Source organism: Protopterus annectens, chromosome 5.part0, assembly GCF_019279795.1.
Source record: "Protopterus annectens isolate FY-2018-M chromosome 5.part0, PAN1.0, whole genome shotgun sequence".
Taxonomy (NCBI): domain Eukaryota; kingdom Metazoa; phylum Chordata; order Ceratodontiformes; family Protopteridae; genus Protopterus; species Protopterus annectens.
This window is the reverse complement of record NC_056735.1, coordinates 277481919-277504616: the sequence shown is the minus strand read 5'-3', so window position 1 is coordinate 277504616 and position 22698 is coordinate 277481919. Positions and strand designations below refer to the sequence as shown.

Below are 22698 nucleotides of genomic sequence, written 5' to 3'. Positions count from 1 at the left end.
GTGCAGAGGTAGCGTTGTCGCCTCACAGCAAGAGGTTCTCCAGTTTGATTCTTGGCAGGAGTGCCTTCTGTGCGGAGTCTGCATGTCTTCCTTGTGTTTGGGTGGGTTTTCCCCGAGTACTCTGGTTTCCTCCCACATTACAAAGACATGCGTCTGGAGTTTATCTCCCCGCTGAAAACTGGCTTTGCCCCAAGTCGGACTTTCCCGGTAAACAAATGTTAAATAAATAAATAAAAGTGTTAAAAGAAAAGGAGTTTGATTTAGAATGCCTGGTGAGGTATTCACTCCACTGAAACAAGAGGTTGTACACGGTATCTGTCTTCTTTGGAACTGAGGTGAGTAGAATCCTAGTGGTTCTAGGCTGAATAATTGACATATTTTTCTACTGGAGGTGACCCAGGGCTCCTCACCCTTATTTCAAACATACTCACTCAAGCATTAAAGAGTGCGCTGTGGGAAATAGGTGCCACTGTGGACCAACCTTTGGCATCCATTTTCCCTCAGTGGGTGGCTCAGGCTGATCTATTGTGGACTTCAGGAATCTTAAAGTTTATCCAAAGAAGACAGCATCTTATAGGAAGAGGGGTCTCAATACCTTTATTTCTCTCAGAGATAAATTCCAAGTCCTCTTACTCCACTCAAGAGGAAGAGAGGGACAGGGACTCCGCATCCCCCAGTCTCTGGACTATGAGTGTATGTGCAGAAACAATTACCTGAGGTTGAATGTTAAAAGACAGGTAGTGGATGCTGAGAAAAGTGGTACAGGCATTCAGGGATGTGTCAGCTAATGATAGCACAGGAGCTTGAGAGGGTTACACCAGAGCCAGTATTATCAGGCCATGTTCCATAAAGCTACATTCTCACCACTGAAAGGATGTAGGTTCATAGGTGCTAGCTGTCCTTGTGAGACACTTTAATATGTACCCATATGTATCATTTAATGATGCACATGTTCCATCAGAATTCAAAGAAATATCCGAAACTCAGGGCCTGAATTATTGACTCTAGTATGGAAAGTTTCTGATGGACCCTCCTCATTCCCAACCTGGGTTGCGGAGTGGGAAAAATTCTCAGCTCTAAGAACTACCACCCAGCTCCGGATAGGTAATCTGAGGGTATTCTCCAGTGGCAATCTATCTGCAAATGTAATCCAAGCATTCAAATGTAGGCTGTGTAGTACCTTACATCCTGTGATGCATCCCTCAAAAGTGGGTGCTGGGGGTGCACCTCTCCAAGGTCTGATGTTGCCTACTGAAGCTGCAGAGGGATAAGAATATGGGGACCAGAACATCAAGAGCAGACTTAAGTCTAGGAGAATGTTAAGTCATGTCTGTTTTCTATGTCTTTTACCTTCTGATACTCCTCCAGCATAGGTGTGAGACTGCATGAGGTACGATGCTGATGGTCCGTGATAGGTATTTTTACAGTAGCAAATTAGGCCAGGAATTCTCCTTCTTGCCTCTTTGTGTGTGTGGACTGAAATATTGAATGTTATACCAGTTCCCCTCTGCCAAGTAGTAAAAATGATGTTAGTGTGGGTCCACCTCTTAGATGCCTTAATGCTTTAGGCACTGAACATGGAAATTCATCCATGATGAACATAAGTGTCAAGATCTAACCTGTGTGACCAGCAGGCTCAACAGCTGGATACTGTCCTTCTGTGCAGTGCATGACATCACAATAACTGTCCCTCTGTGAGTGTATGACATCACAATATGTACAAGCCAAGAACACACCTCCTTCTAATCATGAGATCTTCTAATGAAAGAGCCAAACAGGAAAGTAAGGAAAACTACACTTCCACTGCAGACCCTCAACATTACATCCTCAGATAACTGATATCTCAGAAAATTGCACTACCATAATCATAGTCAAAGGAAGACAGAAGTTACAAATTCTACTGTTACAGCTGTTCATGAGTGAAGGATGGGGTGAAGGAACAGCTACACCTGTACTCAGTTAAGTTCAGATAGTATCAGCCAGTACAAGACATGAAACTTATGGGATTTTGTGGATTCCCACACGAAATCAACAAATGCATAAAAATGCAGGTACAGTTGGCAGACTATACAATACATAAAATAAAAAGAAAATATGAGAATTTTATGAAGAAGCAACCAGTCGGTGACAGCTCGACCTCTGCTAGAAGCTCAAATCTTTTAAGACAGGGACTATAATATGAAGGAAGGAATGTGATTTACACATATAGCATAAAAAAACACCAAGAAGTTAAAAATTACCTAAAAGTAAAAATGATGTATAGTGCTGTCTTCGTAGTAAAGAATTTACTACCCAGAAAAAAATACAGAACTTCATAAACAGAAAACAGATGATTTCACATCTGCATATTTACACAGGCATAGAAAATGTATGGCTCAATGCAGAAATCATGGGACAGTGCAATAAAAATATTCAAATAAGGTTAGTAAAGCAGACTACATGAACATAGCCCCAACTTGAGATCACATTTCTAGATATTAGTAGCTTGGGTTTCAACTGGATGCGTGTTCTGTAGCACAAATTAATGTGCAAAAGTGCCCGTGCTGTACTGGAATATGTCACTATAATGTCAACAAAAGAAATTAACTACAGTGACATTCACTGAAGCAAACACATGGATACTGCAGAGGCATAAATAAAATTACCAAAGTATTTAAAATACAGAGGCTAGGGCTCAACACCATATTTCAATTACAACTGCTTCCATGGTCATAATCTGGGTATCAAAGTGCATCACTACGGCCAACCAAGCCCCCCAGTACATCACCCATCTCTCAAACTGCATCTTATACCTGTACTCTTGACTGGTGGAAAGTGTCAGGATAGGACACAAAGGCATACCAGAGAAGTCACATTTTCTCTGATGACATTACTTTTATTAAAGTTATATATGATGAACATCTATGCACTTGGATGAAATGCACTCAAAAGGGATGCGCGCATATACACAAACACACACACACACACACACACACACACACACACACACACACACACACACACACACACACACACACACACACTCATTCTCTCACCCCTGCAGTGGAAGTAAAACAAATGAGAGTTTCAACATCAGACTGAAAACCACAGATGAACATGAAATGCAAAATTAGACAAGTAATTCTCAGCAAATACTGGAAAACGGACAGGAAAGAGTTCATTTGTCTCCACTTTCGAAATACTTTTTCAACTTTATTCAACTATTATTGATATGCAATTTGAGTTCACACACAGTAGTAATGAAAAAGAAATACCACAACATTTTCCATTATCATGTACATACATAGTTAAGTTCTTGTGGCATAGAGGCTTCATTCAAACAGCGGATCCTTGCTCTTCTGTTACTGCCTGCAACTTACTGATGTATGTTTTACATTTAGCTGCTTAACTGCACTGCTTTTTGTTACCTGTAGCTGGGTGTCTTGCACATCACCAGGACGTACTTGTACTCCCTAGTGTTCCCCATTTGTCTTTTTCTACCATTTATTTACACTGTACTGTGATTTATTTTATTTCTATTTCTTAGCAATTGGCAATACTCTCCTGATTAATCTATACTCTACCCTACCTTAGTCCCAACAGTATATTCACCTCTACTAACCTTATATACATACACATACACACAAATGCACACATATATAGTTATCTCTCTCTCTTTATTTATATATATATATATATATATATATATATATATATATATATATATATATCAAATATGTACATACACACAGACACACACACACAGTTAATCTCTCTCTCTCTCTATATATATATATATATATGTGTGTGTGTGTGTATATATATATATATATATATATATATATATATATATATATATATATATATATATATAGGTTTATAGGTGTGTACTAGGCTAATGGCCCTGGAGCCTTTACAAGCCTATCCCATAGAAGTGCCCTGGTATCGTGCTGTCCAACATTATATATGTGTGTATATTGTTTTACTAGAATATATATTTATTTTACCATGCTTTGCCAGTTCTGAAAAATTAGTTAATCTTAATGCCATAGCAAACTTCCCCATTTTAATTTCAAAAATACCTTTGTGAATTTCTGCAAATACCTGCAGAGGGCTCATTTCCCCACCAAGGGACTAGCCGTGTCTCTTTCCTCTGTGTAGGAAACCAAAGACTCTCGGTAATACAAGACAAAATTTTACCTTTTGCACTTGTGATGGTCCTCTGGAGAACATGTTGCATAGCAGATACTGTCTTTTCACAAGCTACCTGCAACACAAAAACAAGAATGTAAGTTAATAAAAGAAAAGACGGAAAACACTGAACAGCACTGGCTGCTGTCACTTTACTGTTCTACATTTACTGCTGTGGCATTTTGCTCCAGAAAGCATCACTGCAGTACCGACAGCTGCTGAAACTGTATGGTCGGAATATGACATTTTAATTCAGCTATGTATTGTGCATAAATGTCGACTACTGAAATTAAATACCTGGATGCTGCATTGGTGCAGCAGTTTGCATTGTTGCCTCACAGCAAGAGGTTTTCCAGTTTGATCCTCAGCTGGAGTTCCTTCTGTGCAGGGTCTGTATGTCCTCCCTGCGTTCATGTGGGTTTCCTCCGGGTGATCCGGTTTCCTCCCACTTAACAAAGACATGCGTCTGCAGTGTTCCTTCCCAGGCCTCCACTGAAAATTGGCTCATTCCAAGTCGGACTTTCCCGGTAAACAAATGTTAAATAAATAAATTAAATTAAATTAAATTAAATTAAAAAAACATATTAATACCCAATGCCCTTGCCAAACTTCCCCTTGTCAGTAAGAATACCAACTTGGGCTTCATCTGAAAAGAAGTCACTGCCCTAGAGGATTAACTCAGTGAACACAGTGTAAATAAAAAACACAATAAATAAATCTCCTTAAGACATAGCGTTCGGTAGGGAGTGGTAGGTGAGTTAAGATTTTAAACCTACATCTTGCCCCAGCAAGCAGCGATAGCAAATCTTGCAGCACCAGTACAATCAGATAAGTTATTGATGCACCAGATACCCCACCTAACCTTCACCCTCTACAGGCATGATATCTCACTATTTGACAGTTTAAGGTGAAGAATATTAAAATTGTCAAGGTGGAGCAATACTAATGCCTGTACCACTGCCCAAGGTCTGATCTTAGAAGGTAACACCACTGCCCAAGGTCTGATCTTAGAAAGTAACATCACTGCCCAAGGTCTGATCTTAGAAAGTAACACCACTGCCCAAGGTCTGACCTTAGAAAGTAACACCACTGCCCAAGGTCAGATCTTAGAAAGTAACACCACTGCCCGAGGTCTGATCTTAGAAGGTAACACCACTGCCCAAGGTCTGATCTTAGAAGGTAACACCACTGCCCAAGGTCTGATCTTAGAAAGTAACACCACTGCCCAAGGTCTGATCTTAGAAAGTAATGCTTAATCTGGGCTATCTTTCTTGGATGGAAACAGGATGTCTTCACTTAACACGACACCTGCCACAGATGAACCATGACCAAGGATCAAAGTGTGGCCCATAGTTCCCAGGACACTCAGTTTGGCCATGACAACTGCAGCTCCTCATGTAGACTTTGGCTCCAGATGCTGAGCTTCTTAACTTTGCCTGTTTACTGAACCTCTCTCTCTGAACTCAATGTTTTCTCTGGAGTGTTGCCTTCAAATCTGGCAGAAGTAAATAAAATGTGGGTCTGATCAGTTGTGACATCAGCATTTCTGCTGGAAAAAAGAAAAACTGACCCTGAGCAGCAATTTTATAGCTGAACACAAAACACTAAAGTTCTGTACAGAAAGTATCAACTTTGCCATCCCTGAAGGACGTCTGTACAACTTTCTCTGCTGGGTATGGCAGTGGCATAAAAAACTGTGTTTCTCCTCAGAAAATCTGGAAATTTCACACTACTGAAATAAGCTCCAGTATCAGGAGCTGGGATTTCTGGAACATAATGTCTGGTACGACTTTGTCCCAACTGGTGCATGCAAAGTAACAGAATTCTCACCATACACATCTATAAACATTTTTTCCTAGGAATGGACCAATATGGTTCACAAAAATTTTACACTATATTGTTGCAGGACATTTCCATAGGTGCATTCAGTGGTCATTTACCCTTTGATTGACATGCACTATGTCGATTTCTTTTTCATATCCTGATCCCTGACATGCCACCACAAATATGACCTGGTAAGCCTTTCATTCTGGATGTTCCAGAATGAGAAGTTATGTACTTACCATAACGTTCCATGTTAGTTGTCTTCTTCTCACCTTCTTTCTTGCTGGATGGGTTCGGAGCCGAACCTCGGCTCCGACTCAGCCTATTACTAAAGCTCGAGAGCTATTTTCACCGGCTTGAGGTTATACTATGTCCCATAATGCTAGGCGTCATATACCCAGATCTCGTTTGATAGCTAACACTATGGACATACATGTCCCACCCAAGAAAAGAGTAAATCTAATATATGTAAAAATAAGCTCTTCTACATATATCTCTTACAAGGGCTACCAAAAGGGGAGCAAGAGAGCTAGTTGAGAAGATAACTCTGGTGACAAAAAATATCTCACAAGATACTCTAGGTCTTTCCAGGCAAGGGGGGTGGAGGGTGGGACACAAGAAAGAAGGCGAGAAGAAGACAACTAACATGGAACGTTATAGCAAGACATAACTTCTCAATGTTAAGTTGTCAATCTCGCCTTCATTCTTGCTGGATGGGACAGCGTCCCTAGCACCTTAGTTCTGGGTGGCTCAGTGGAACAGACTCTTGAGTACAGTGGAACCAAAACCAGCCCGACTTCTGGAGGCGATGTCCAGTTTGTAATGAGAAATGAAGGTATGAGGGGAGGCCCATGTGGCCACTGCACAAATAGAATCCATAGGTAACCTTGCTTGAAAAGCTACTGAGGAAGCTAATGCTCTAGTTGAATGAGCTCTAGGCTTGGTAGTAGGCTCCTGATGCCTCAATTGATAGATTAACGTGATAAGAGAGGTCAACCATCTGGACAAGGTTACTTTAGAAACTGGAAGGCCTTGCTTTCCTTCCGCGTAAGACAGGAAGAGCTGTTCTGATTTTCCCGACTGTTTTTTTCTATCAAGATAGAAGCGTAATTGATGGTGGACGTCTAAACAATGTAGTCTTCTCTCAGCTCTATCAGTATAATTTGAGAAGAAGACTGGGAGATCAATAGTCTGATTAAGATTTTTTTCAGAGAGTACCTTAGGTAAAAAGGAAGGATTAGTCCTAAGAGACACTCTATCTTTGTGAAAAACAAGATAAGGGAGGCGCACAGAGAGAGCTTGTAGTTCCGAAACCCTTCTCGCTGAGGTAATAGCTACCAAGAAAAGTGTTTTCCACAAGAGCAGTTTTAACGAGCAAGAAGCAGCTGACTCAAAGGGAGGCAGAATTAAAGAAGACAATACCAAATTTAGATCCCACGGTGGAGGAGGGTCTTTAACCGGGAGCCTAAGTAATAGGGTTCCTTTTAGAAAGGCTTTGCAAAGCTTGTGGGACATAATACTGGTCTCTAACAAGCCAATGTAGAAATTTGCAATAGCCGCCAACTGGACCCTGATAGTGGCTGAGGAAGAGCCCGTTTGGAAAAGTTCCGCCAAAAACTCTAGAACTGTTTGGACAGGAGCTGTGAAAGGGTCCACTTGATTTTTCCTTGCCCAAATAGAGAAACGCTTCCATTTACTAGCATACGTCCTTCTGGTGTTAGACTTGTGAGAGGCAAGGATGATATCACGTACTGAGTGAGAAATTAAGGGAAGCCTGGCTAGGGTTGGAAGTGGAGCAACCAAGCTGTGAGGTTTAGAGATTGAAGGGATTGGTGCAGCCCGCCCGATTTATGGGTCAGAAGGTCTGGCACTGGGTCCAGATGCCGGGGCTGCTCTAGTAGATGACGTTGCAGGAACGGAAACCAAACTTGTTGGGGCCAGTAAGAGGCAATGAGGATCATCCTGGATCTCAAGGCAGTTGCTTTCTGGACTAACTGAGTAATTAAGGGAAAAGGGGGGAAAGCATATAGAAGACCCCGGGGCCAATCGTGGACTAGAGCGTCTCTGGGAGGGAGACCCGGAAGAGGAAAGATGGTGAAGAAATCCTGACACTTGCTGTTTTGAGGGGTTGTGAAAAGGTCGCAGCAAGGCTGACCCCACCTTCTGAATATTTGTTCTGCTACTAGCTGGTTGAGAGGACCACTCGTAGGGCATGAGAATGGCCCTGCTCAGTCTGTCCGCTATGACGTTGGACTTCCCTGGAATATGCGTTGCTACCAGAAACCGTTGAGAAGAGACTGCCCACTGTCAAAGTCTGAGCGCTTCCCGACATAGGGGGTAGGACCTGGTTTCGCCCTGCTTGTTGATGTACCACACTACAGACATATTGTCTGTCTGAATTGCAATTGTCCCAGTGGGTAGAGAGTTCTGAAGGGCCTGCAACGCCAAAAGTACCGCTCTCATCTCCAAGACATTTATGTGCAGGTGGCACTCGAAGGGTTGCCATGTGCCCTGGACTGTCCTGCCCTGAAAATGCCCCCCCCCACCTGATCAGGGAGGCATCCGTTGTCACGGTGGCAACTGGAGGGGGGAGAACAACAGGTATGCCCAGGAGCACCTGAGGCGAGACCATCCACCACGAGAGGTGTCTCTTGCATGACTGAGTGATGAGAATGTTGTGAGACATGGGAAGCTGCTGAAAGGACCATTGGGAAAAAAGCATCCACTGCAGCAGCTGCATATGAAAATGAGCTAGGGGGAGCAAGGTGATTGTTGCTGCCATTAGACCAAGTGTTTTCAGTACACATCGGGCTTGGACCCTGTCCTCCTGTAGTAGGATTTGAACATGGCTGCGAATGTCTGAAACTCTTTGTGTAGGTAGTTTTGCTGACAACTCCACCATGTTTAACATGGCGCCTATGAAGGTAATATGCTGACAGGGCGACAAGGCAGACTTTTCGAAGTTTATAGAGATGCCTAGAGCTTTGCACGTTTGCACAGCATAATCCCTGGCTTGAAGTAGCTGGTGCCTGGTGGTGGCAGTAAGGAGCCAGTCGTCTAAATATGGAAACACCTGGAATCCTCGTCATCTCAGGTGAGCCGCAACCACTGCCATGCATTTGGTAAACACCCTGGGGGCTGTGGTGAGACCAAAGGGCAAGGCTCTGAATTGGTAGTGACTGGCTCCCAGCCGGAAGCGGAGAAACCTTCTGGAGCGCCTGTTCATTTTGATATGGTAGTACGCATCCTGAAGATCTATAGAGCACATCCAATTGTCCTGACCCAGAAAGGGTAGAATGGACTGTAGCGTGACCATCCGGAACTTCGTTCTTTGAACAGACTTGTTCAGCCTGCTGAGATTTTTATTTTTATTTATTTATTTTATTTTACATTTGTTGACCGGGCTAGTCTAGCTGGATATATGTCCATTTTCAGTAGAGGCCCGGGGAGAAAAGCTCCACACATAACATAAGCAAGACAGATAGACACATTGTTAATAAAGACTTGCACATAAAAATATACATTTAAATCAATTAGTAATCAAAAATCAGCATACATTAAAGGAACTCAAAAATTTAGATTCATACACAATGATCCAAAATAGGTCTCCAGTCCCCCATCTTTTTTGGTACCAAAAAGAATTTGGAGTAGATTCCGGATCCTTGTTGGTCTGCTGGGACTGGCTGGATGGCCCTTTTTGACAACAGCTTTGAAATTTCTGACGCTGCTTGATCTCTCAGACTGGGTGGAACTTCTGGAAGAGGCCCTTTTGGTTGTTGCGGGGTGTAGATAAACCCTCGGATATGATCGACCGTACCCATCTGTCTTGCGTAAGGGAATGCCAGGCTTCTGGGTACAGTGAAAGTCTTCCCCCGACTGCCTCCGAAGGTGGGCAGCCGGGCAGCTCCTCAGGGGTGCTGGAAGGGTTTGTCAGAGAAAGATTCTCTGCTACCCTGATTTTGCAGACCCCCCCCCTGCCTTAAGGGCGGTGTCTGTTATTGTTCCCTCCTCTGCCTCTGGAGGGGAGCTCACCACGTGCGTCAGGCAGTACTCCATGAGGTTTACAGAACCACATCTTTCAGCCCTTTTGACCCTTAGGGTATGGTCTAGAAGGGGCGGAAAAACGGACTCCCATGGCAGAGAGAGTCTTGCCTTCCTGCTCACACCTGGTCAATGTATCCTTCACTTGAGGTCCAAACAGGGCAGAACCATCAAAGGGGGTGTTAGTGAAGGACGCCTTGAAGGGGTCAGCAAAGTTGCAAAGCCGCATCCAGGTGTGTCTCCTTAGAGCAACGCCCGTGCCTGCGGCCCTACTCGCTCCATCGGCTGCATAAGAAATGAGCCGCATGGAGGAGTTGACAATAGAGTTCAGGGTCCCCAGCTGGGAGTTGATCTTTTCCTGAGACCCCACAGCTGTTGGGTCCTGTAAGGTATCACCCAGTTCTTTAAGGATGTCTCTCTGAAGACGGGTGAAATGGCACAAGTAATTCAGTGACCCATAGTCCTAGATTCCTTATTAGGAGGCTGGACAGGTCAGCCAACTCCGCCACCACCATGGCATCAACAGGGATGCCCTTAGAGAGAAAATGCTTGTCTGCCGGGGCTGTAATAAATTTTGTAGGCCTCCGGGGAGTTGGTTCCATAGTATCCAGAGCCGTCCACGCCTTCCTAGCCACCACCTCCATGAGTGGGTCGAAAGGCGGGGACACCCAGGAGGTGGAAGGGCGAGAACCGAATGCATCCAGGTACACCAACTCATCCTCGGAAGGGTTGAGGGCGGACCAGTTCCCCCTCTGTTTAAGGATCTCTAGGATGTCAGAAAAGGAGACATCCTCAGAGGGGGACCTTGCGGACCCTTCCGAATCATCCAGGTTGGTGTCAGATGTCAATGACTCAGGGGAGTCGACATGCTTCCTCTTATATGTCCTCTTCCGAGGGGGCTCCCCTGCAGGATCAGGGGAGGACTTGGAAGAGGAGGAAACACCCAATGGAGCGGCCTGGAGCGTTGGTTCTCCGCGATTGGGTTCGAGAGGGTAGGCAGGGGCCGAAGCAGGCACCGTGGAGGGAGGGGCCGACGAGGCCGACCGTGGCGCCGGTATGGGAGCCAGCACGCTCCTCATGATCTCAAAGGCACCCCTGTCAGGCAGGGAAGAGGGACCCAGCTCCGAGGAGATGAGAGCTCCTCCCAGCACTGAGAGGGACGGCTCCGAGGCCGATACCGGGGCCGAACTCACCTGCACCGAGGCTCCGAGAGGGAGAACGTGGTCATACAAGGGTCCGATGCCACTTGTCCCCTCGGAGCTGACGAGGGAGTCTCAACGGCCGGATCCCTCCAAGGACGGAGCCAATGAAGGGATCGGAGCCGACGAAGGAACCAATTACGGAGGGATTGGTTCCGATGCCCCAGTGGTACTAACCTCGATGACCTCCGGCTCCGAACTCAGCAAGGTAGTCTGAGGAGGAACTTGAGCAGGCGTTGGGGTAGCCCCTGTCTGTTGAGACGGGCTATGCAATAACTGGGCCAGCGCCTGTGACTTTAAAAGCCTGCTGACTGAGGAGTGAGACCTATGGCTCCGCTCTGACAGCAAGGGAGACTTCGGAGCCGATCGAACTGACTCCAGTGAAGGAGACCTGGAGCATTTTCGGCTTGGGGACGGCTCTGACACTAAAGCCGGAGCCGGCTGAGGCCTCGATGAATCGGTTCCAGCTGGAACCGATGAGGGTGAAAGAGGGCCACTTGGTGCCAGCTCTGAACATGGAGCCGATGATTTGGAGGGGTTTGAAGGTTTTCCGGAGACAGGCGTGGGCGGAGAACCTTCAGGCTTTAATAAGCCTCTGAGAATGAGCTTATTTCTGCGTTCCTGCAGGACTCTGGGGCTAAAAGCATGACAGATGGAACAAGAGTCCTGCAGGTGCAGAGGGCCCAAACAGTACACACAAAAAGTGTGACCATCCATCAGAGACATCTTCTGACAGCATGAGTCATACTTCTTGAATCCCGATACCTTGGTATCTTTGGACATGATACCACAGGGTCGAGACAAAGAATCTACACAAGAACACTCAACAAAAAATTTAAGTTAAGCTAACTAGTAAAAAGAAGACAGAAATTCCACACACACACATTAAGGGGAAAACTACTAACTGCTGAAGGGAGGGTTAGGCCCGTCCACCTTAAGGGTAGAAAAAGAGTAGGGAAAACTACAGAAAAAGGGTAGGGAAACTAGTCGCTACTCTCTAAAACAGTAATTAAATAAATTAAAGAGAAAAATATCTAAGAAAAACTAACTGTAGATACAAAATTTTTAAATACGACCTGGAGCCGGAGAAAACGTAACCTCGTAGCTGAAGTGGCAAATGAGATCTGGGTATATGACGCCTAGCATTATGGGACATAGTATAGCCTCGAGCCGGTGAAATAGCTCTCGAGCTTTAGTAATAGGCTGAGTCAGAGCCAAGGTTCGGCTCCGAACCCATCCAGCAAGAATGAAGGCGAGATTGACAACTTAACATTAAACAATGCAACATTTTCAGTATAACAAAATGCTCTTCCAGAAGAACTGTGACTTTAAATCAGTGATGGTGAACCTACATTCTGGTGACATGCCAGCATTCACTGACACACGAGTTACCAAAGAAACTGTTTTTGCATTCATTGCTTGTGCGAAGTGCATTGAATTATTTTGTGCCAGGAGCCAGTTCAACAACACTGCTGTAGTGGTATGGAAGTTATTAACCTCAAAGACTACTCTGGTACACTGTCTTGATACTGTCTGCAAAGGGCAAGTAGTCTGCATTTCTAAGTGTGTGTGCTGTTTTACATTTCTCTCAACTGCCCCTCTTAATTCCTCCTAAAACTGGTGACTTTTTCACACTTAAAAGACATTTTTTTTTACTTCAGAACATGTATATTAATTCACATTAATTTTTTCTGTCAGTGTCTAAAATTAATAGTACTAGTAGTTTAAAACTGTCCATGTCTCTTGTTTCTAGATTTGTCCCCGATTCTGCTGAGATTTATCCTTGATGTATTGAGAGCTATGCTATTTTATTTATTTATTTATTTTATTTATTTTTGTTTGGGGTGGGGGGTGGGTGACGCACCAACAGAGCCAAGTTAGGCATTTTCCAAATTTTTGACACGCAGAGCCCAAAAGGTTCGCCATCACTGCTCTAAATCCACACGATACACACCCATATCTGTCACTTACTGCCAACCTTATTTATGTATTTATTTGTTTCTTTATTCGTTTATTCATTTACTTACGTCCCATTTATTAACCAGGACAGTCCGACTGTGGTATTATCCCACTTCAGTGAATTCCTGGGAAAAGTGCCCCATAAATAGAATAACAACAATAGAAACAAATCTGGTAGCACATTAGTTGCAAAACAAAACCTTATATACATCAGTTACTACAATTAAACACATATTTACAGTTACATAATAAAAAGTCTAATTGACTATGCATTGATTGTTTAGGCCATTAGTACAAGATGAATGTACAGCTAAATACAGACTGTATAAGACAAGAGGATAGACAGAATACTACAACTATAAATAACTAGTTACAAAAATAATGAAAGAATATGAAAAGAAAATTAGTATAGGTATTAAAGGCATTATATAAATAGGGAAATAGCACTGGAAGAGCAATGAATGAATGAATAGGAGTTTATGAATAGTATATTTGTATAAATGGTTTACACTGATGAAGGTATGGGTACATTCTAATGCTTTAAATAAGTATACATTCTATGCTAAAAGTTTTATTTACTTGACTGTATTAACTAGGAAAGATCACTGATCAGTATTAACAAATTGCAGTATCAGCCTAGGATCATACTGAAAAATAGCATTACTATTCCAAAAAACCATCAAATATTTTAAACAATCTTTTAGACAAAATTTCAAGTTATATTTATAAACTTGAGGGAATATTATATTTTTTAGCAGTCCAGAGTTTAATTTGCTTAATATGCAGTGATTCCAAAAGAACTTGTTCTCAGGGTAAATGACCACTTATGCTGAGAGAAGGTCTTTTGGAATCTGGCCCTCAGCCCTCAGGCTGTTTATAGATAGGCCTTACCCTGAAGTGAGTCACTTACACTGAGAGCAGTCTTTCGGAATCAGGGTAGACATACACTGAAAACAAATAGGTTCATAGGTAGGTACTAGGCTATCTGCCCAAAGGCATTTATAAGCCTAGCCAGAATGTGTTGGCTTTCACCACCCCCTTAGATTAGTTCCCTGTGCCTCTGTAAAATGCTTCTGCTTACACATGACTGCAGTACAAAAGGGATGAAGGCTATACTACCTCTCAATTGACCAGATTTACACAGAATGTCTAGATTTTTGTCGCATACTTTTGTATTTATTCCTCATAAAATGCGTTTTTTTTCCTACAAATCACAGAGGACTGAATTCAATACATTATGACAAAGATTTAAGTTTCAGACTTTATATCCTTCACAAAAATAGTACAGTTGTGTACACTTACCATAAATGTAGATGTTCGAGTGATCTTTAACATCTAACATTAATACTTTTCCAGGTCATGTCTTTGATTGCAGACTGTCCTGGAAAAAGTTACCTATTGTTTTCAACATTACATTAAGGAACTCATTTGGGTATGCAAAATCTAAGTTTAACACTTACTACAAAATTAAAACTAGCTTTTTTTCATTTCAGAATACCAATCTATCTCCCCAGCTACCTATTGACTATGAAGCTTTGCTATTACTCAGTCCTCTTTCACAGCCAAAATGCATGCAGTCTTTGGGGTTTTCTCTTAAATGGCCCTAAACCAACCTCGGGTCTATATCACAAAATCAACATTTGAAAATGTCGACTCACATTTGTTCGACATGAAAATGTCGAACTCCAACATACTCGAACGGAAAGAAATCGGTTGGCCTAAAACCAATGACACACAAAAACAAACATACAGTGCCACACAAAAACAAACATACATTTTGGCTGTTTGGGAAAGTTGGAGTTCGACATTTCAGTGTCGAACAAATGTGAGTCGACATTTTCAGATATCGATTTTGTGATATAGACCCTCCCAACCTCTGATGGCTGACATGACACTCATCTCATCACATATACATCCTATACTCTCCCCACGATATGTGCATGCTCTCATACACATACCTATTAAAAGATACCATTAGTGGCTTGGAACTGCCAAGCCCACGTCATCGGATCCCATGGTAATTGTGAACGTGCAACTCTCAACTTGTACTGCAGCAATCAATTGACCATGAACACAAGCACCCCCCTCCACAGTAAGCTGCTCAACCCCACCCCCAAATCCCAGTTTTTACAGCACGTAAATCACTAAACGATTTCTGATTTTCTGAGTTACAGTCAGGGTTTTATCTCTCTATGCCACAGGTACTACAGGTACCACACCAATGTAATATATACTCAAAATACAGTTTTGCATAAGGTTAACATATTTTCTAGAGCACCTCTTGCAAATTGTGTGCAATTTACTCCTTAGAATAATTCTGTTCAGCCAATTAATCCCCAGACAACTTCGGCCCAATTCTGTTAAATACTGTCAAGGTAATGTTTCACAGTAGTGCAGCAGTACACACTGCATTCTCACAGCTCTTGGTTGTCAAATCTGGTTCTCGCATTGAATGCCATCTCCATGCAGTCCACATGCCTCTTTGCATTTTTATGGGGTTTTGTTGGGTGCTCCTGTTTCCTTTAACATCTCAGAGACATGCCTACAGGTGAACTAACAATCTTCTCAACTGCCATTAGGTACACTTGTAATGTGTGAGTAAGTGCCTGTGCTCAGTGATAGACTAGCACTAGCACATGCTCAGAGATCAGCTTTCTGCCTTAGACACACCAAGTATCAGGACATCCTTCGATAACCCATAACCTTTTGGAGGATAAAATAGGTATCAGAGAATGAAAGAATGCTTTACTTTGTTGTTTATAAGCAACTTTCACATCACTGGATCCAACTTTTTTTTTTTTTGCATTTTCTCCTACATAAGTTTTCACTGTTAGATCAGTTGCTTCCAAACCTGTTGCACTTATTGCTCAGAATTTAATTTAATTCGCCTTAGGAATTACAGAGTTGACTTTTAGTTTCATCTGAACACAAAACAGATTGACTTTCTGTGGTCTTAAGGGGCACACTACATAAAGGAAATGCCTTCTCTACATTCGTGGTGTGTTCACACTCGGCAGAAAAACTAGGGAAGCAATCAGTACAAAATTTGCTTTTAGCTCTTTCAACACAATCCTTAAAACATTATTTTTTATCAGTTTAAGTCTCGTGCTATAAAGTTCAATGATACCACAATCATGGTATTTTTTCTTTGCTAAAATTTGAACAGAGAAGCTCTGTGCTATTTACCAAGACAACTACAATGTGCACTAGCTTTCCTACATTCCATACTTTTGGGAACCCTACCCTTTACTGTTCATCTGTTCTTGTGGACATGCTTCTGAAGACTGCCTTACTTTTAAATGTTGTATATTTCTGTATGCTGCTTCCACTGCTAAAGCAATACTTAAGGCATTTGAAATGCTAGACAGTAAAAACAATAAACATTTGGTATACCCATAATCAAGGAGGTCTATCCATGAGGGTGAAGCCGAGTAGGTAAAAGGCAGTGGGAATGAGTAAACTGGAGTGACCACTGGACCAGCTGTGATTACTGGTATTATATACAGGAGATGCTATAAAAAAAATAAAAAAAGGACTAGTTTTGCTGTGCAATTGCTCTAACGATATAGCTATGATGTCTCTGGCATACACTGCACATGTGCACATCATAAAGCTCGTTAGCAAAGGGTTAGTTCAGTTAATGTACTTCATCTTACACAGACTGTTCTTTTGGAAGGACTTCTCTCAGACATTTTATTACATTTCAGCGTACATATTCTTACATTTCGGTGTTTTTTTTAATAAATTAGTTCATTGGTTAAGTTTGTGTTTGTGGGGGGATCTATGACACAGTAGCTTATTTTTTTAAAGGTCTGTGGTTACTAATTTACTGCTTATGCCGTAATGGTGGCAAGCTGAATCATGCTTTACTTTGGGAAAACAGATCTTTTTGCAGTACTAGCTGTAGTTTATCAAGGCGAAAAAGATTCTATTTAGCAAATTAAATTGCTTAACTGCAGGACCAGTTTTAGAAGCTATGACTAATTTCTGATAAAACATTCTCTGTATAAAGTCATCATTTATTTCATTCTCTGCATAAACTCACCATTTATTCCATGTACAATCCTCTCTCTCAACCTTTGCTGTAGTGATTCTTCAAAATTATAGTCTTGGGTTAACTTTCCTTACTGACACACATGATCACTAATTCAATAAACGTCCTAGTATAAAACTTAAAAGTGTGTCTCTGCTCTATCTTAAGAATTTTAAAATTAAATTGATTTTTAATAAATTTACAAGTGGCATGCACGTCTTTTTACTTGGCACTAGTAATTTTATCAGTAAGAAGACCTTCTATGAAATGGCATGTTTTATGTCCAACCCCACATACAATGACTGCTCTCATTCAGCCTACCTCTGGATTTTAACATCAGATTCAGTAAGAGTAGCTAGATTTATCATTTCCCGTGTTTATGTCTTCCTTCTTCAAGCTTCTTGCAATCTGTAAATTCCATCTCACCTATACCGCAAGTGTTACAACTTGAAATAAAAGTTGGAACGGCTGCATGATATGAATTCATTATACAATAGCTGCCACTCCAAAAGTCTGAATACTAAAGTGCAATTATGTAAGCAAAACAACAACAAAAAAAAGAAAGAAACTCACTGTAACATTCAAAGCATTTTTGCAAGGTTGTAACTTGCATTCCCCAACATAGAAGGCTGCACTCTTCATACCTCCCAGTAAGAGGAAGTATCTCAGATGCTGCAATCTTAGAATTAGCCAGACTTTAGTATCTGTGTTTCAGCAAATTAAACTTCTGTGTGCCAAACTTCTGTCTCATTCTCGACACTTTAAAGCTTCCAGAGATTTAATAAGTGATCCAACCACAAGACAACATCGGCTTTAAAATAGTGAAAGTAGCTCAAAAGGTTATATGCTTCTAGCAACTGTACTGCATACAGGAAATGGTGCAGGGCACCGTTAGCTTATGAAAGGTAGTAATTGGCAGGTCCTTATCAGATATGGACATAATGTACCAACTAGGCATAACATAAGAATATATAATGCACTACATATTTTAGTCAGATATAAGGAAATATATCTGAGGACAGAGAAGTCCTGGAAAGAACATACTTTTTAATGACAGGATGATCATACCGCTTCAGCATTCAGAAATTTTTGGCATGGGATCATCAAAATTCATAGCAGAGGGTCCAAATTCAAGGGGGTAGGAGGGAGCATAATGCACAAATTTGCCTTTGGGGGGCCATGTCCTGTAAAAGGATTCTTGAAGTGCTAAACGTTGCAAATGGTCTACAGCCCACATCCATATGTTACTGCACATTAACAGATAAATCCCACATCCACAAGTATGCTTACATGTCACAGCGCTGCACAGATAATCAGGACTGGAAAAATAATACTGAGAAAACACAAAAGGCCAGAAAAGTGCTGTACCCGTGCCTTTCAATTTCTTTGCTGAAGAATTCTGCACAAAGCCAAAATAATGGGTATGTATAAAGGCCCAAAATCAAGGACAATTCTTCATTAACTCTAATAAACTTAAAAAAAGTCAACAGAACATCAGGTTTTGCATCAACATGCATTTTCTTAGCAATAGTATGAAACCCTTAATGTCTGGCATTGCTGACTGACTGTAACCCTCACTGATTTACCAGAAAGTCAAAAATTGTACAACAGACAGGTCAAAATCTGGGACATACTGAAAAAATCAGAGACAGCTGAAATGTATGACTGTAGCACTTCAAAGTGAACAACATGCCTGCCTTTTGCCTTGCAAAACTGGTGGAACTGGCTTTTTATTAAAGAAGTAGCAGGAAGTTTTGATTAGTAACACTGGGGCTTTATTTATCCCTGGGTTGAAAGAGATGCTCTGACTAGGTAAAAGATTTAATACAAAAACTTTACACATATATTGTTAATGGTTGCATTGAGTGATTATTCTGACTGTAGTGCATGGAATGTGACGATTACGGTCTGATATCTGGAAAAAAAAACTCAGTTAAGTGCTTCTATAGCACAAGTCCTGACCTTAACAGCTGTTAAGTACTCCCTGTTTCACTTGTTAAGATCAGGTATTGCAGTAGGCAGTTAAATCTGCCAATACTGACCAGCAAATGAAATCTGCCAATACTGACTAGCAAATGAAAACAGCAGAATTTGAAACAGATTTGTTTCTGCCTGCTGTATGTAATGGTAATGTGTCACTGACATTTTTTAACATAACAGAATATCTTGCACTGTCTGACAACGCCCGCTAAGTGCTTTGCAGATTTCAAAGCCAGCAAAACACTTAGTGCTTTTTTATCCCCTGTAATTAGTAGTACATGGAGCAGATAAAGCTCCATCCATGCACTGCAAAGAATTATAACAGGGGTGTGGATCATAGCACACTATTATGTGTTCATGACATGGATGTCGAGATTCACCTTTAGAGCTTTGTTCTCAAGGTGAATTTCTTGGCATCTATGTCTCAAACACATAATAAGCCGGTTACAATGAGTGACCTGCACATAATTCTCTGTTATTTATTATTATTATTGTTATTATTTATTATTTTACATTTATTTGCCAGGTTAGTCTGACTAGGCCAGTGGCCCCTTTTCAGCAGAGGCCAGAGTGGGAAAAGCCCCAAGAAATGAAAAAAGCTATCAGTATAAACAATGAAAATAGATATACATAATCAGAATAGAAATAAAATGGAAACACAACAATAAAAACATTATGTCAAAAACTGTAGTAGAAAAAGCAATGAACAGGTATGCCTATATACAGTAAGTCCTTGTACAATGTATAAAATCATCCATGTTACATATATACAAATCAGTTGTGGTAGATACAAGAAGCTTGTTCAAACAGAGTAAAAATAAGATGTACAGGAGGTCAGAGCTACATGGAGACAGAGTTATCCAGGGGTGATACAGGAACAGAGCCAGTTGTTGGTTAGATGTTCTTTAACACGGAGTTTGAATTAAGAGGTGGAAGGGGTATTAAGTATATGTTGAGGAGTGCAGTTCCAAATTTTTGCTATTTGGCATGCAAATAAGGATTCACCAAAATAGTTATTGGCTTTCCTAACTTGTAATAGCAGTTTATTAGATGAGTGGAGGGAGCGAGTAGTGTTGTAAGATTATACTAGATATGTTAGTGCAGGACAGGCTTCAGGCTGGTGTAGGATGGTGTGGGTAATAGCTAGTTGGTTGAGTGTTAGTAAGTTTGGAAGTTCGAGACAGTGTAATTGTTTCAGGGCAATACAGTGGTGGATTCTATTTTGTGGGCTGGCTGCAAATCAAGTGATTTTGTGGTAGCATGTTTCAAGTTTTGATAGTCAGTTTTTCTGAGATTAGAGAAAATGGGTGAGGCGTATAATAAGTGTGGAGAGGAGGTGTGTTCTGGCGATTGCTTGTCTAGTTGATGGGGTGAGGAATGTTCTAATCCTGTACAGGCATCCAAGTTTAATATGTACTTTTTTATAGTAAGGGCTATGTGTTTGTCATATTTCTGGCCACAGTCTATTGTGATACCAAGTAACTTTATGCTATCTATTAGTTTGATTATAGTTCCATTGGATGGGAGTATGTGCATTGATGAGAGGGGATTTGGGGGGGTTGTTATTTGAGAATACCATAAGCTTTGTCTTATTTGGGTTTAGTATTAGTTGTCTTTCTTTAAGGAAAATTTCTATGTCTGTGAAAGCAGACTGAGTCTTAGATAGGAGGTCCAGTAGGGAGGAGGCTGTGCGGATGACAGTGGAATCATCTGCATACTATATAATTGTGGCATGAGAAGAAGTGGAGCTGAGGTTGTCTGTAAAGCTGGAGAAGAGTAGGGGGCCGAGAAAAGAGCCTTGTGGGCCTCCTATAGTGATGGGTAAAAGTGTAGATATTTAATTGTTTCATATCACTGATTGTTGTCAGTTGGTTAAATAGCTGTGGAACCAGGTAATGGATGCTAGAGAGAGATGGATAGATGCTAAGTCAAGTAATAGTTTTTGATGGGATACAGTGTCAAATGCTTTCGACATATCCAAGAAGATAGAAGAGACGAGTTGGTTACTATTTCTATGGTGGTTGATGGTGTCTGCAAAACTTAAGAGGGCTGTGGTGGTGCTGTATTTAGCTCTGAATCCATGTTGGGAGTTGAAGAGGAAGTTGTTTTGTATTAGGTAGGTCAGCAGTTGAGAGTGTATGCATTTTTCTAGAATTTTGCTAAGAGGGGAGAGTATGGTAATTGATCTATAGTTGGATAACTCTGTGGATTGACCACCTTTGTGTAGGGGTATTATATGGCAAATTTTCCAGAGTTTTGGTACATACTGTTCAATGATTGAGTGATTAATTAGTATGGAGATAGGGTAATAAGAGATAGAGTGTGATGCTAGTTTCAGAACTTCACTTGGAAGTTGATCTACAGCTATTCTAGTGGGTTTTAGTTGGAGGAGTTTTCTGATGTAAGTAGTTGGGACAGGGTAAAATCAAAAGGCCATGGGATGGTGGTCAGCTGTTGAGGGGATGGTAGGACAGTCTTTGTTGCTGTTGTTGACTACGACCAAAATAGAGTTAATGAAATACATGTTGAATTGGGTTGCGGCGCTTATGTTGGGGTTTAAGTTCCTAGGGGAGGGGGTAGTGGCTTGGCCAGGATTTAAGAGTTGTTTAATAGATAGACAGAATTTTTCTGGGTTGTTTTTATGTTTCTGTTGTATTGTGATGTAGTATGATTTTTTTATCAGACTTAATCTGGTTTTTGGCCAAGATGCGCAGTTGATGGTATTTGTGGAGGGAGACTTGGGTTTTACAGGTTTGATATGGGTGCCAAGCTTTATCTCTGTTTCACAGTGTTTATGCTGTCTATTGTTAGCCAGGGTGCTAGTGTGGATTTGCAGCATCTTCTATGGATCGGAGCATGGGTATCCAGGATGTTTAGTAAGTTGTTTTTCAAATATTTTTTTTCTTCAAATAAAGGAAGGAGTTGTTGAAGTACGCATCAGCCTCATCCAGGGGAAGCTGTCTCAAGGGTGACCACTTGTGATGTTGCAGGAGGTAGCTGAATGTATCTGTGGAAACATTTTTTTTTTGGGGGGGGGGGCAGATATTTTTATAGTTTGTGCCTAATAAGGTAGGTGGGGGAATGGTCATTTAGGGAGTCAGGGAGGCCAAAGCACAACACTGTAGAAATGCATATTGCAAAAAAACAAACAGTGAGCAGGTGAGTAAAAAGGCAAAAAAAACTTTGCAGGAGACTACGTTGGATTTAGGTAGGGAGGCTTGTTTGTAGAGTTTAAGGTTGTTATTACTATATGAAAACTTTTTGATAAAGAGAGATTCTGCTGGTAGGGAGGCCAGAATGTACATTACTTCTTGGTGGGGTGGGGGTAGGAGTGGGGGCCATTTTGGAGGCACAAGTTAGGGTCTAGGTTCTATCTATATTCAGTTGAAATACATGCAATTGTGTATTTTAGCCACAAGATGGCAGTACAGATGCTTTACAAATTGAGGTTCATAGGTTCATACTAGGCTATCTGCCCTGGGGCAATTATAA

The 22698-nt window shown here is 41.5% G+C and overlaps 1 protein-coding gene across 1 annotated transcript in view; it reads right to left on the bottom strand.

The window, feature by feature from the left end:
* The window catches only part of PDXK (pyridoxal kinase), a 933402-nt gene that overhangs the window by 96420 nt on the left and 814284 nt on the right, over positions 1–22698 (bottom strand). Inside the window, exon 10 of the mRNA XM_044072247.1 lies at positions 4180–4246. Within this exon, the coding sequence (XP_043928182.1) occupies positions 4180–4246 (67 nt within the window). The remainder of the gene's footprint in view (positions 1–4179; positions 4247–22698) is intronic.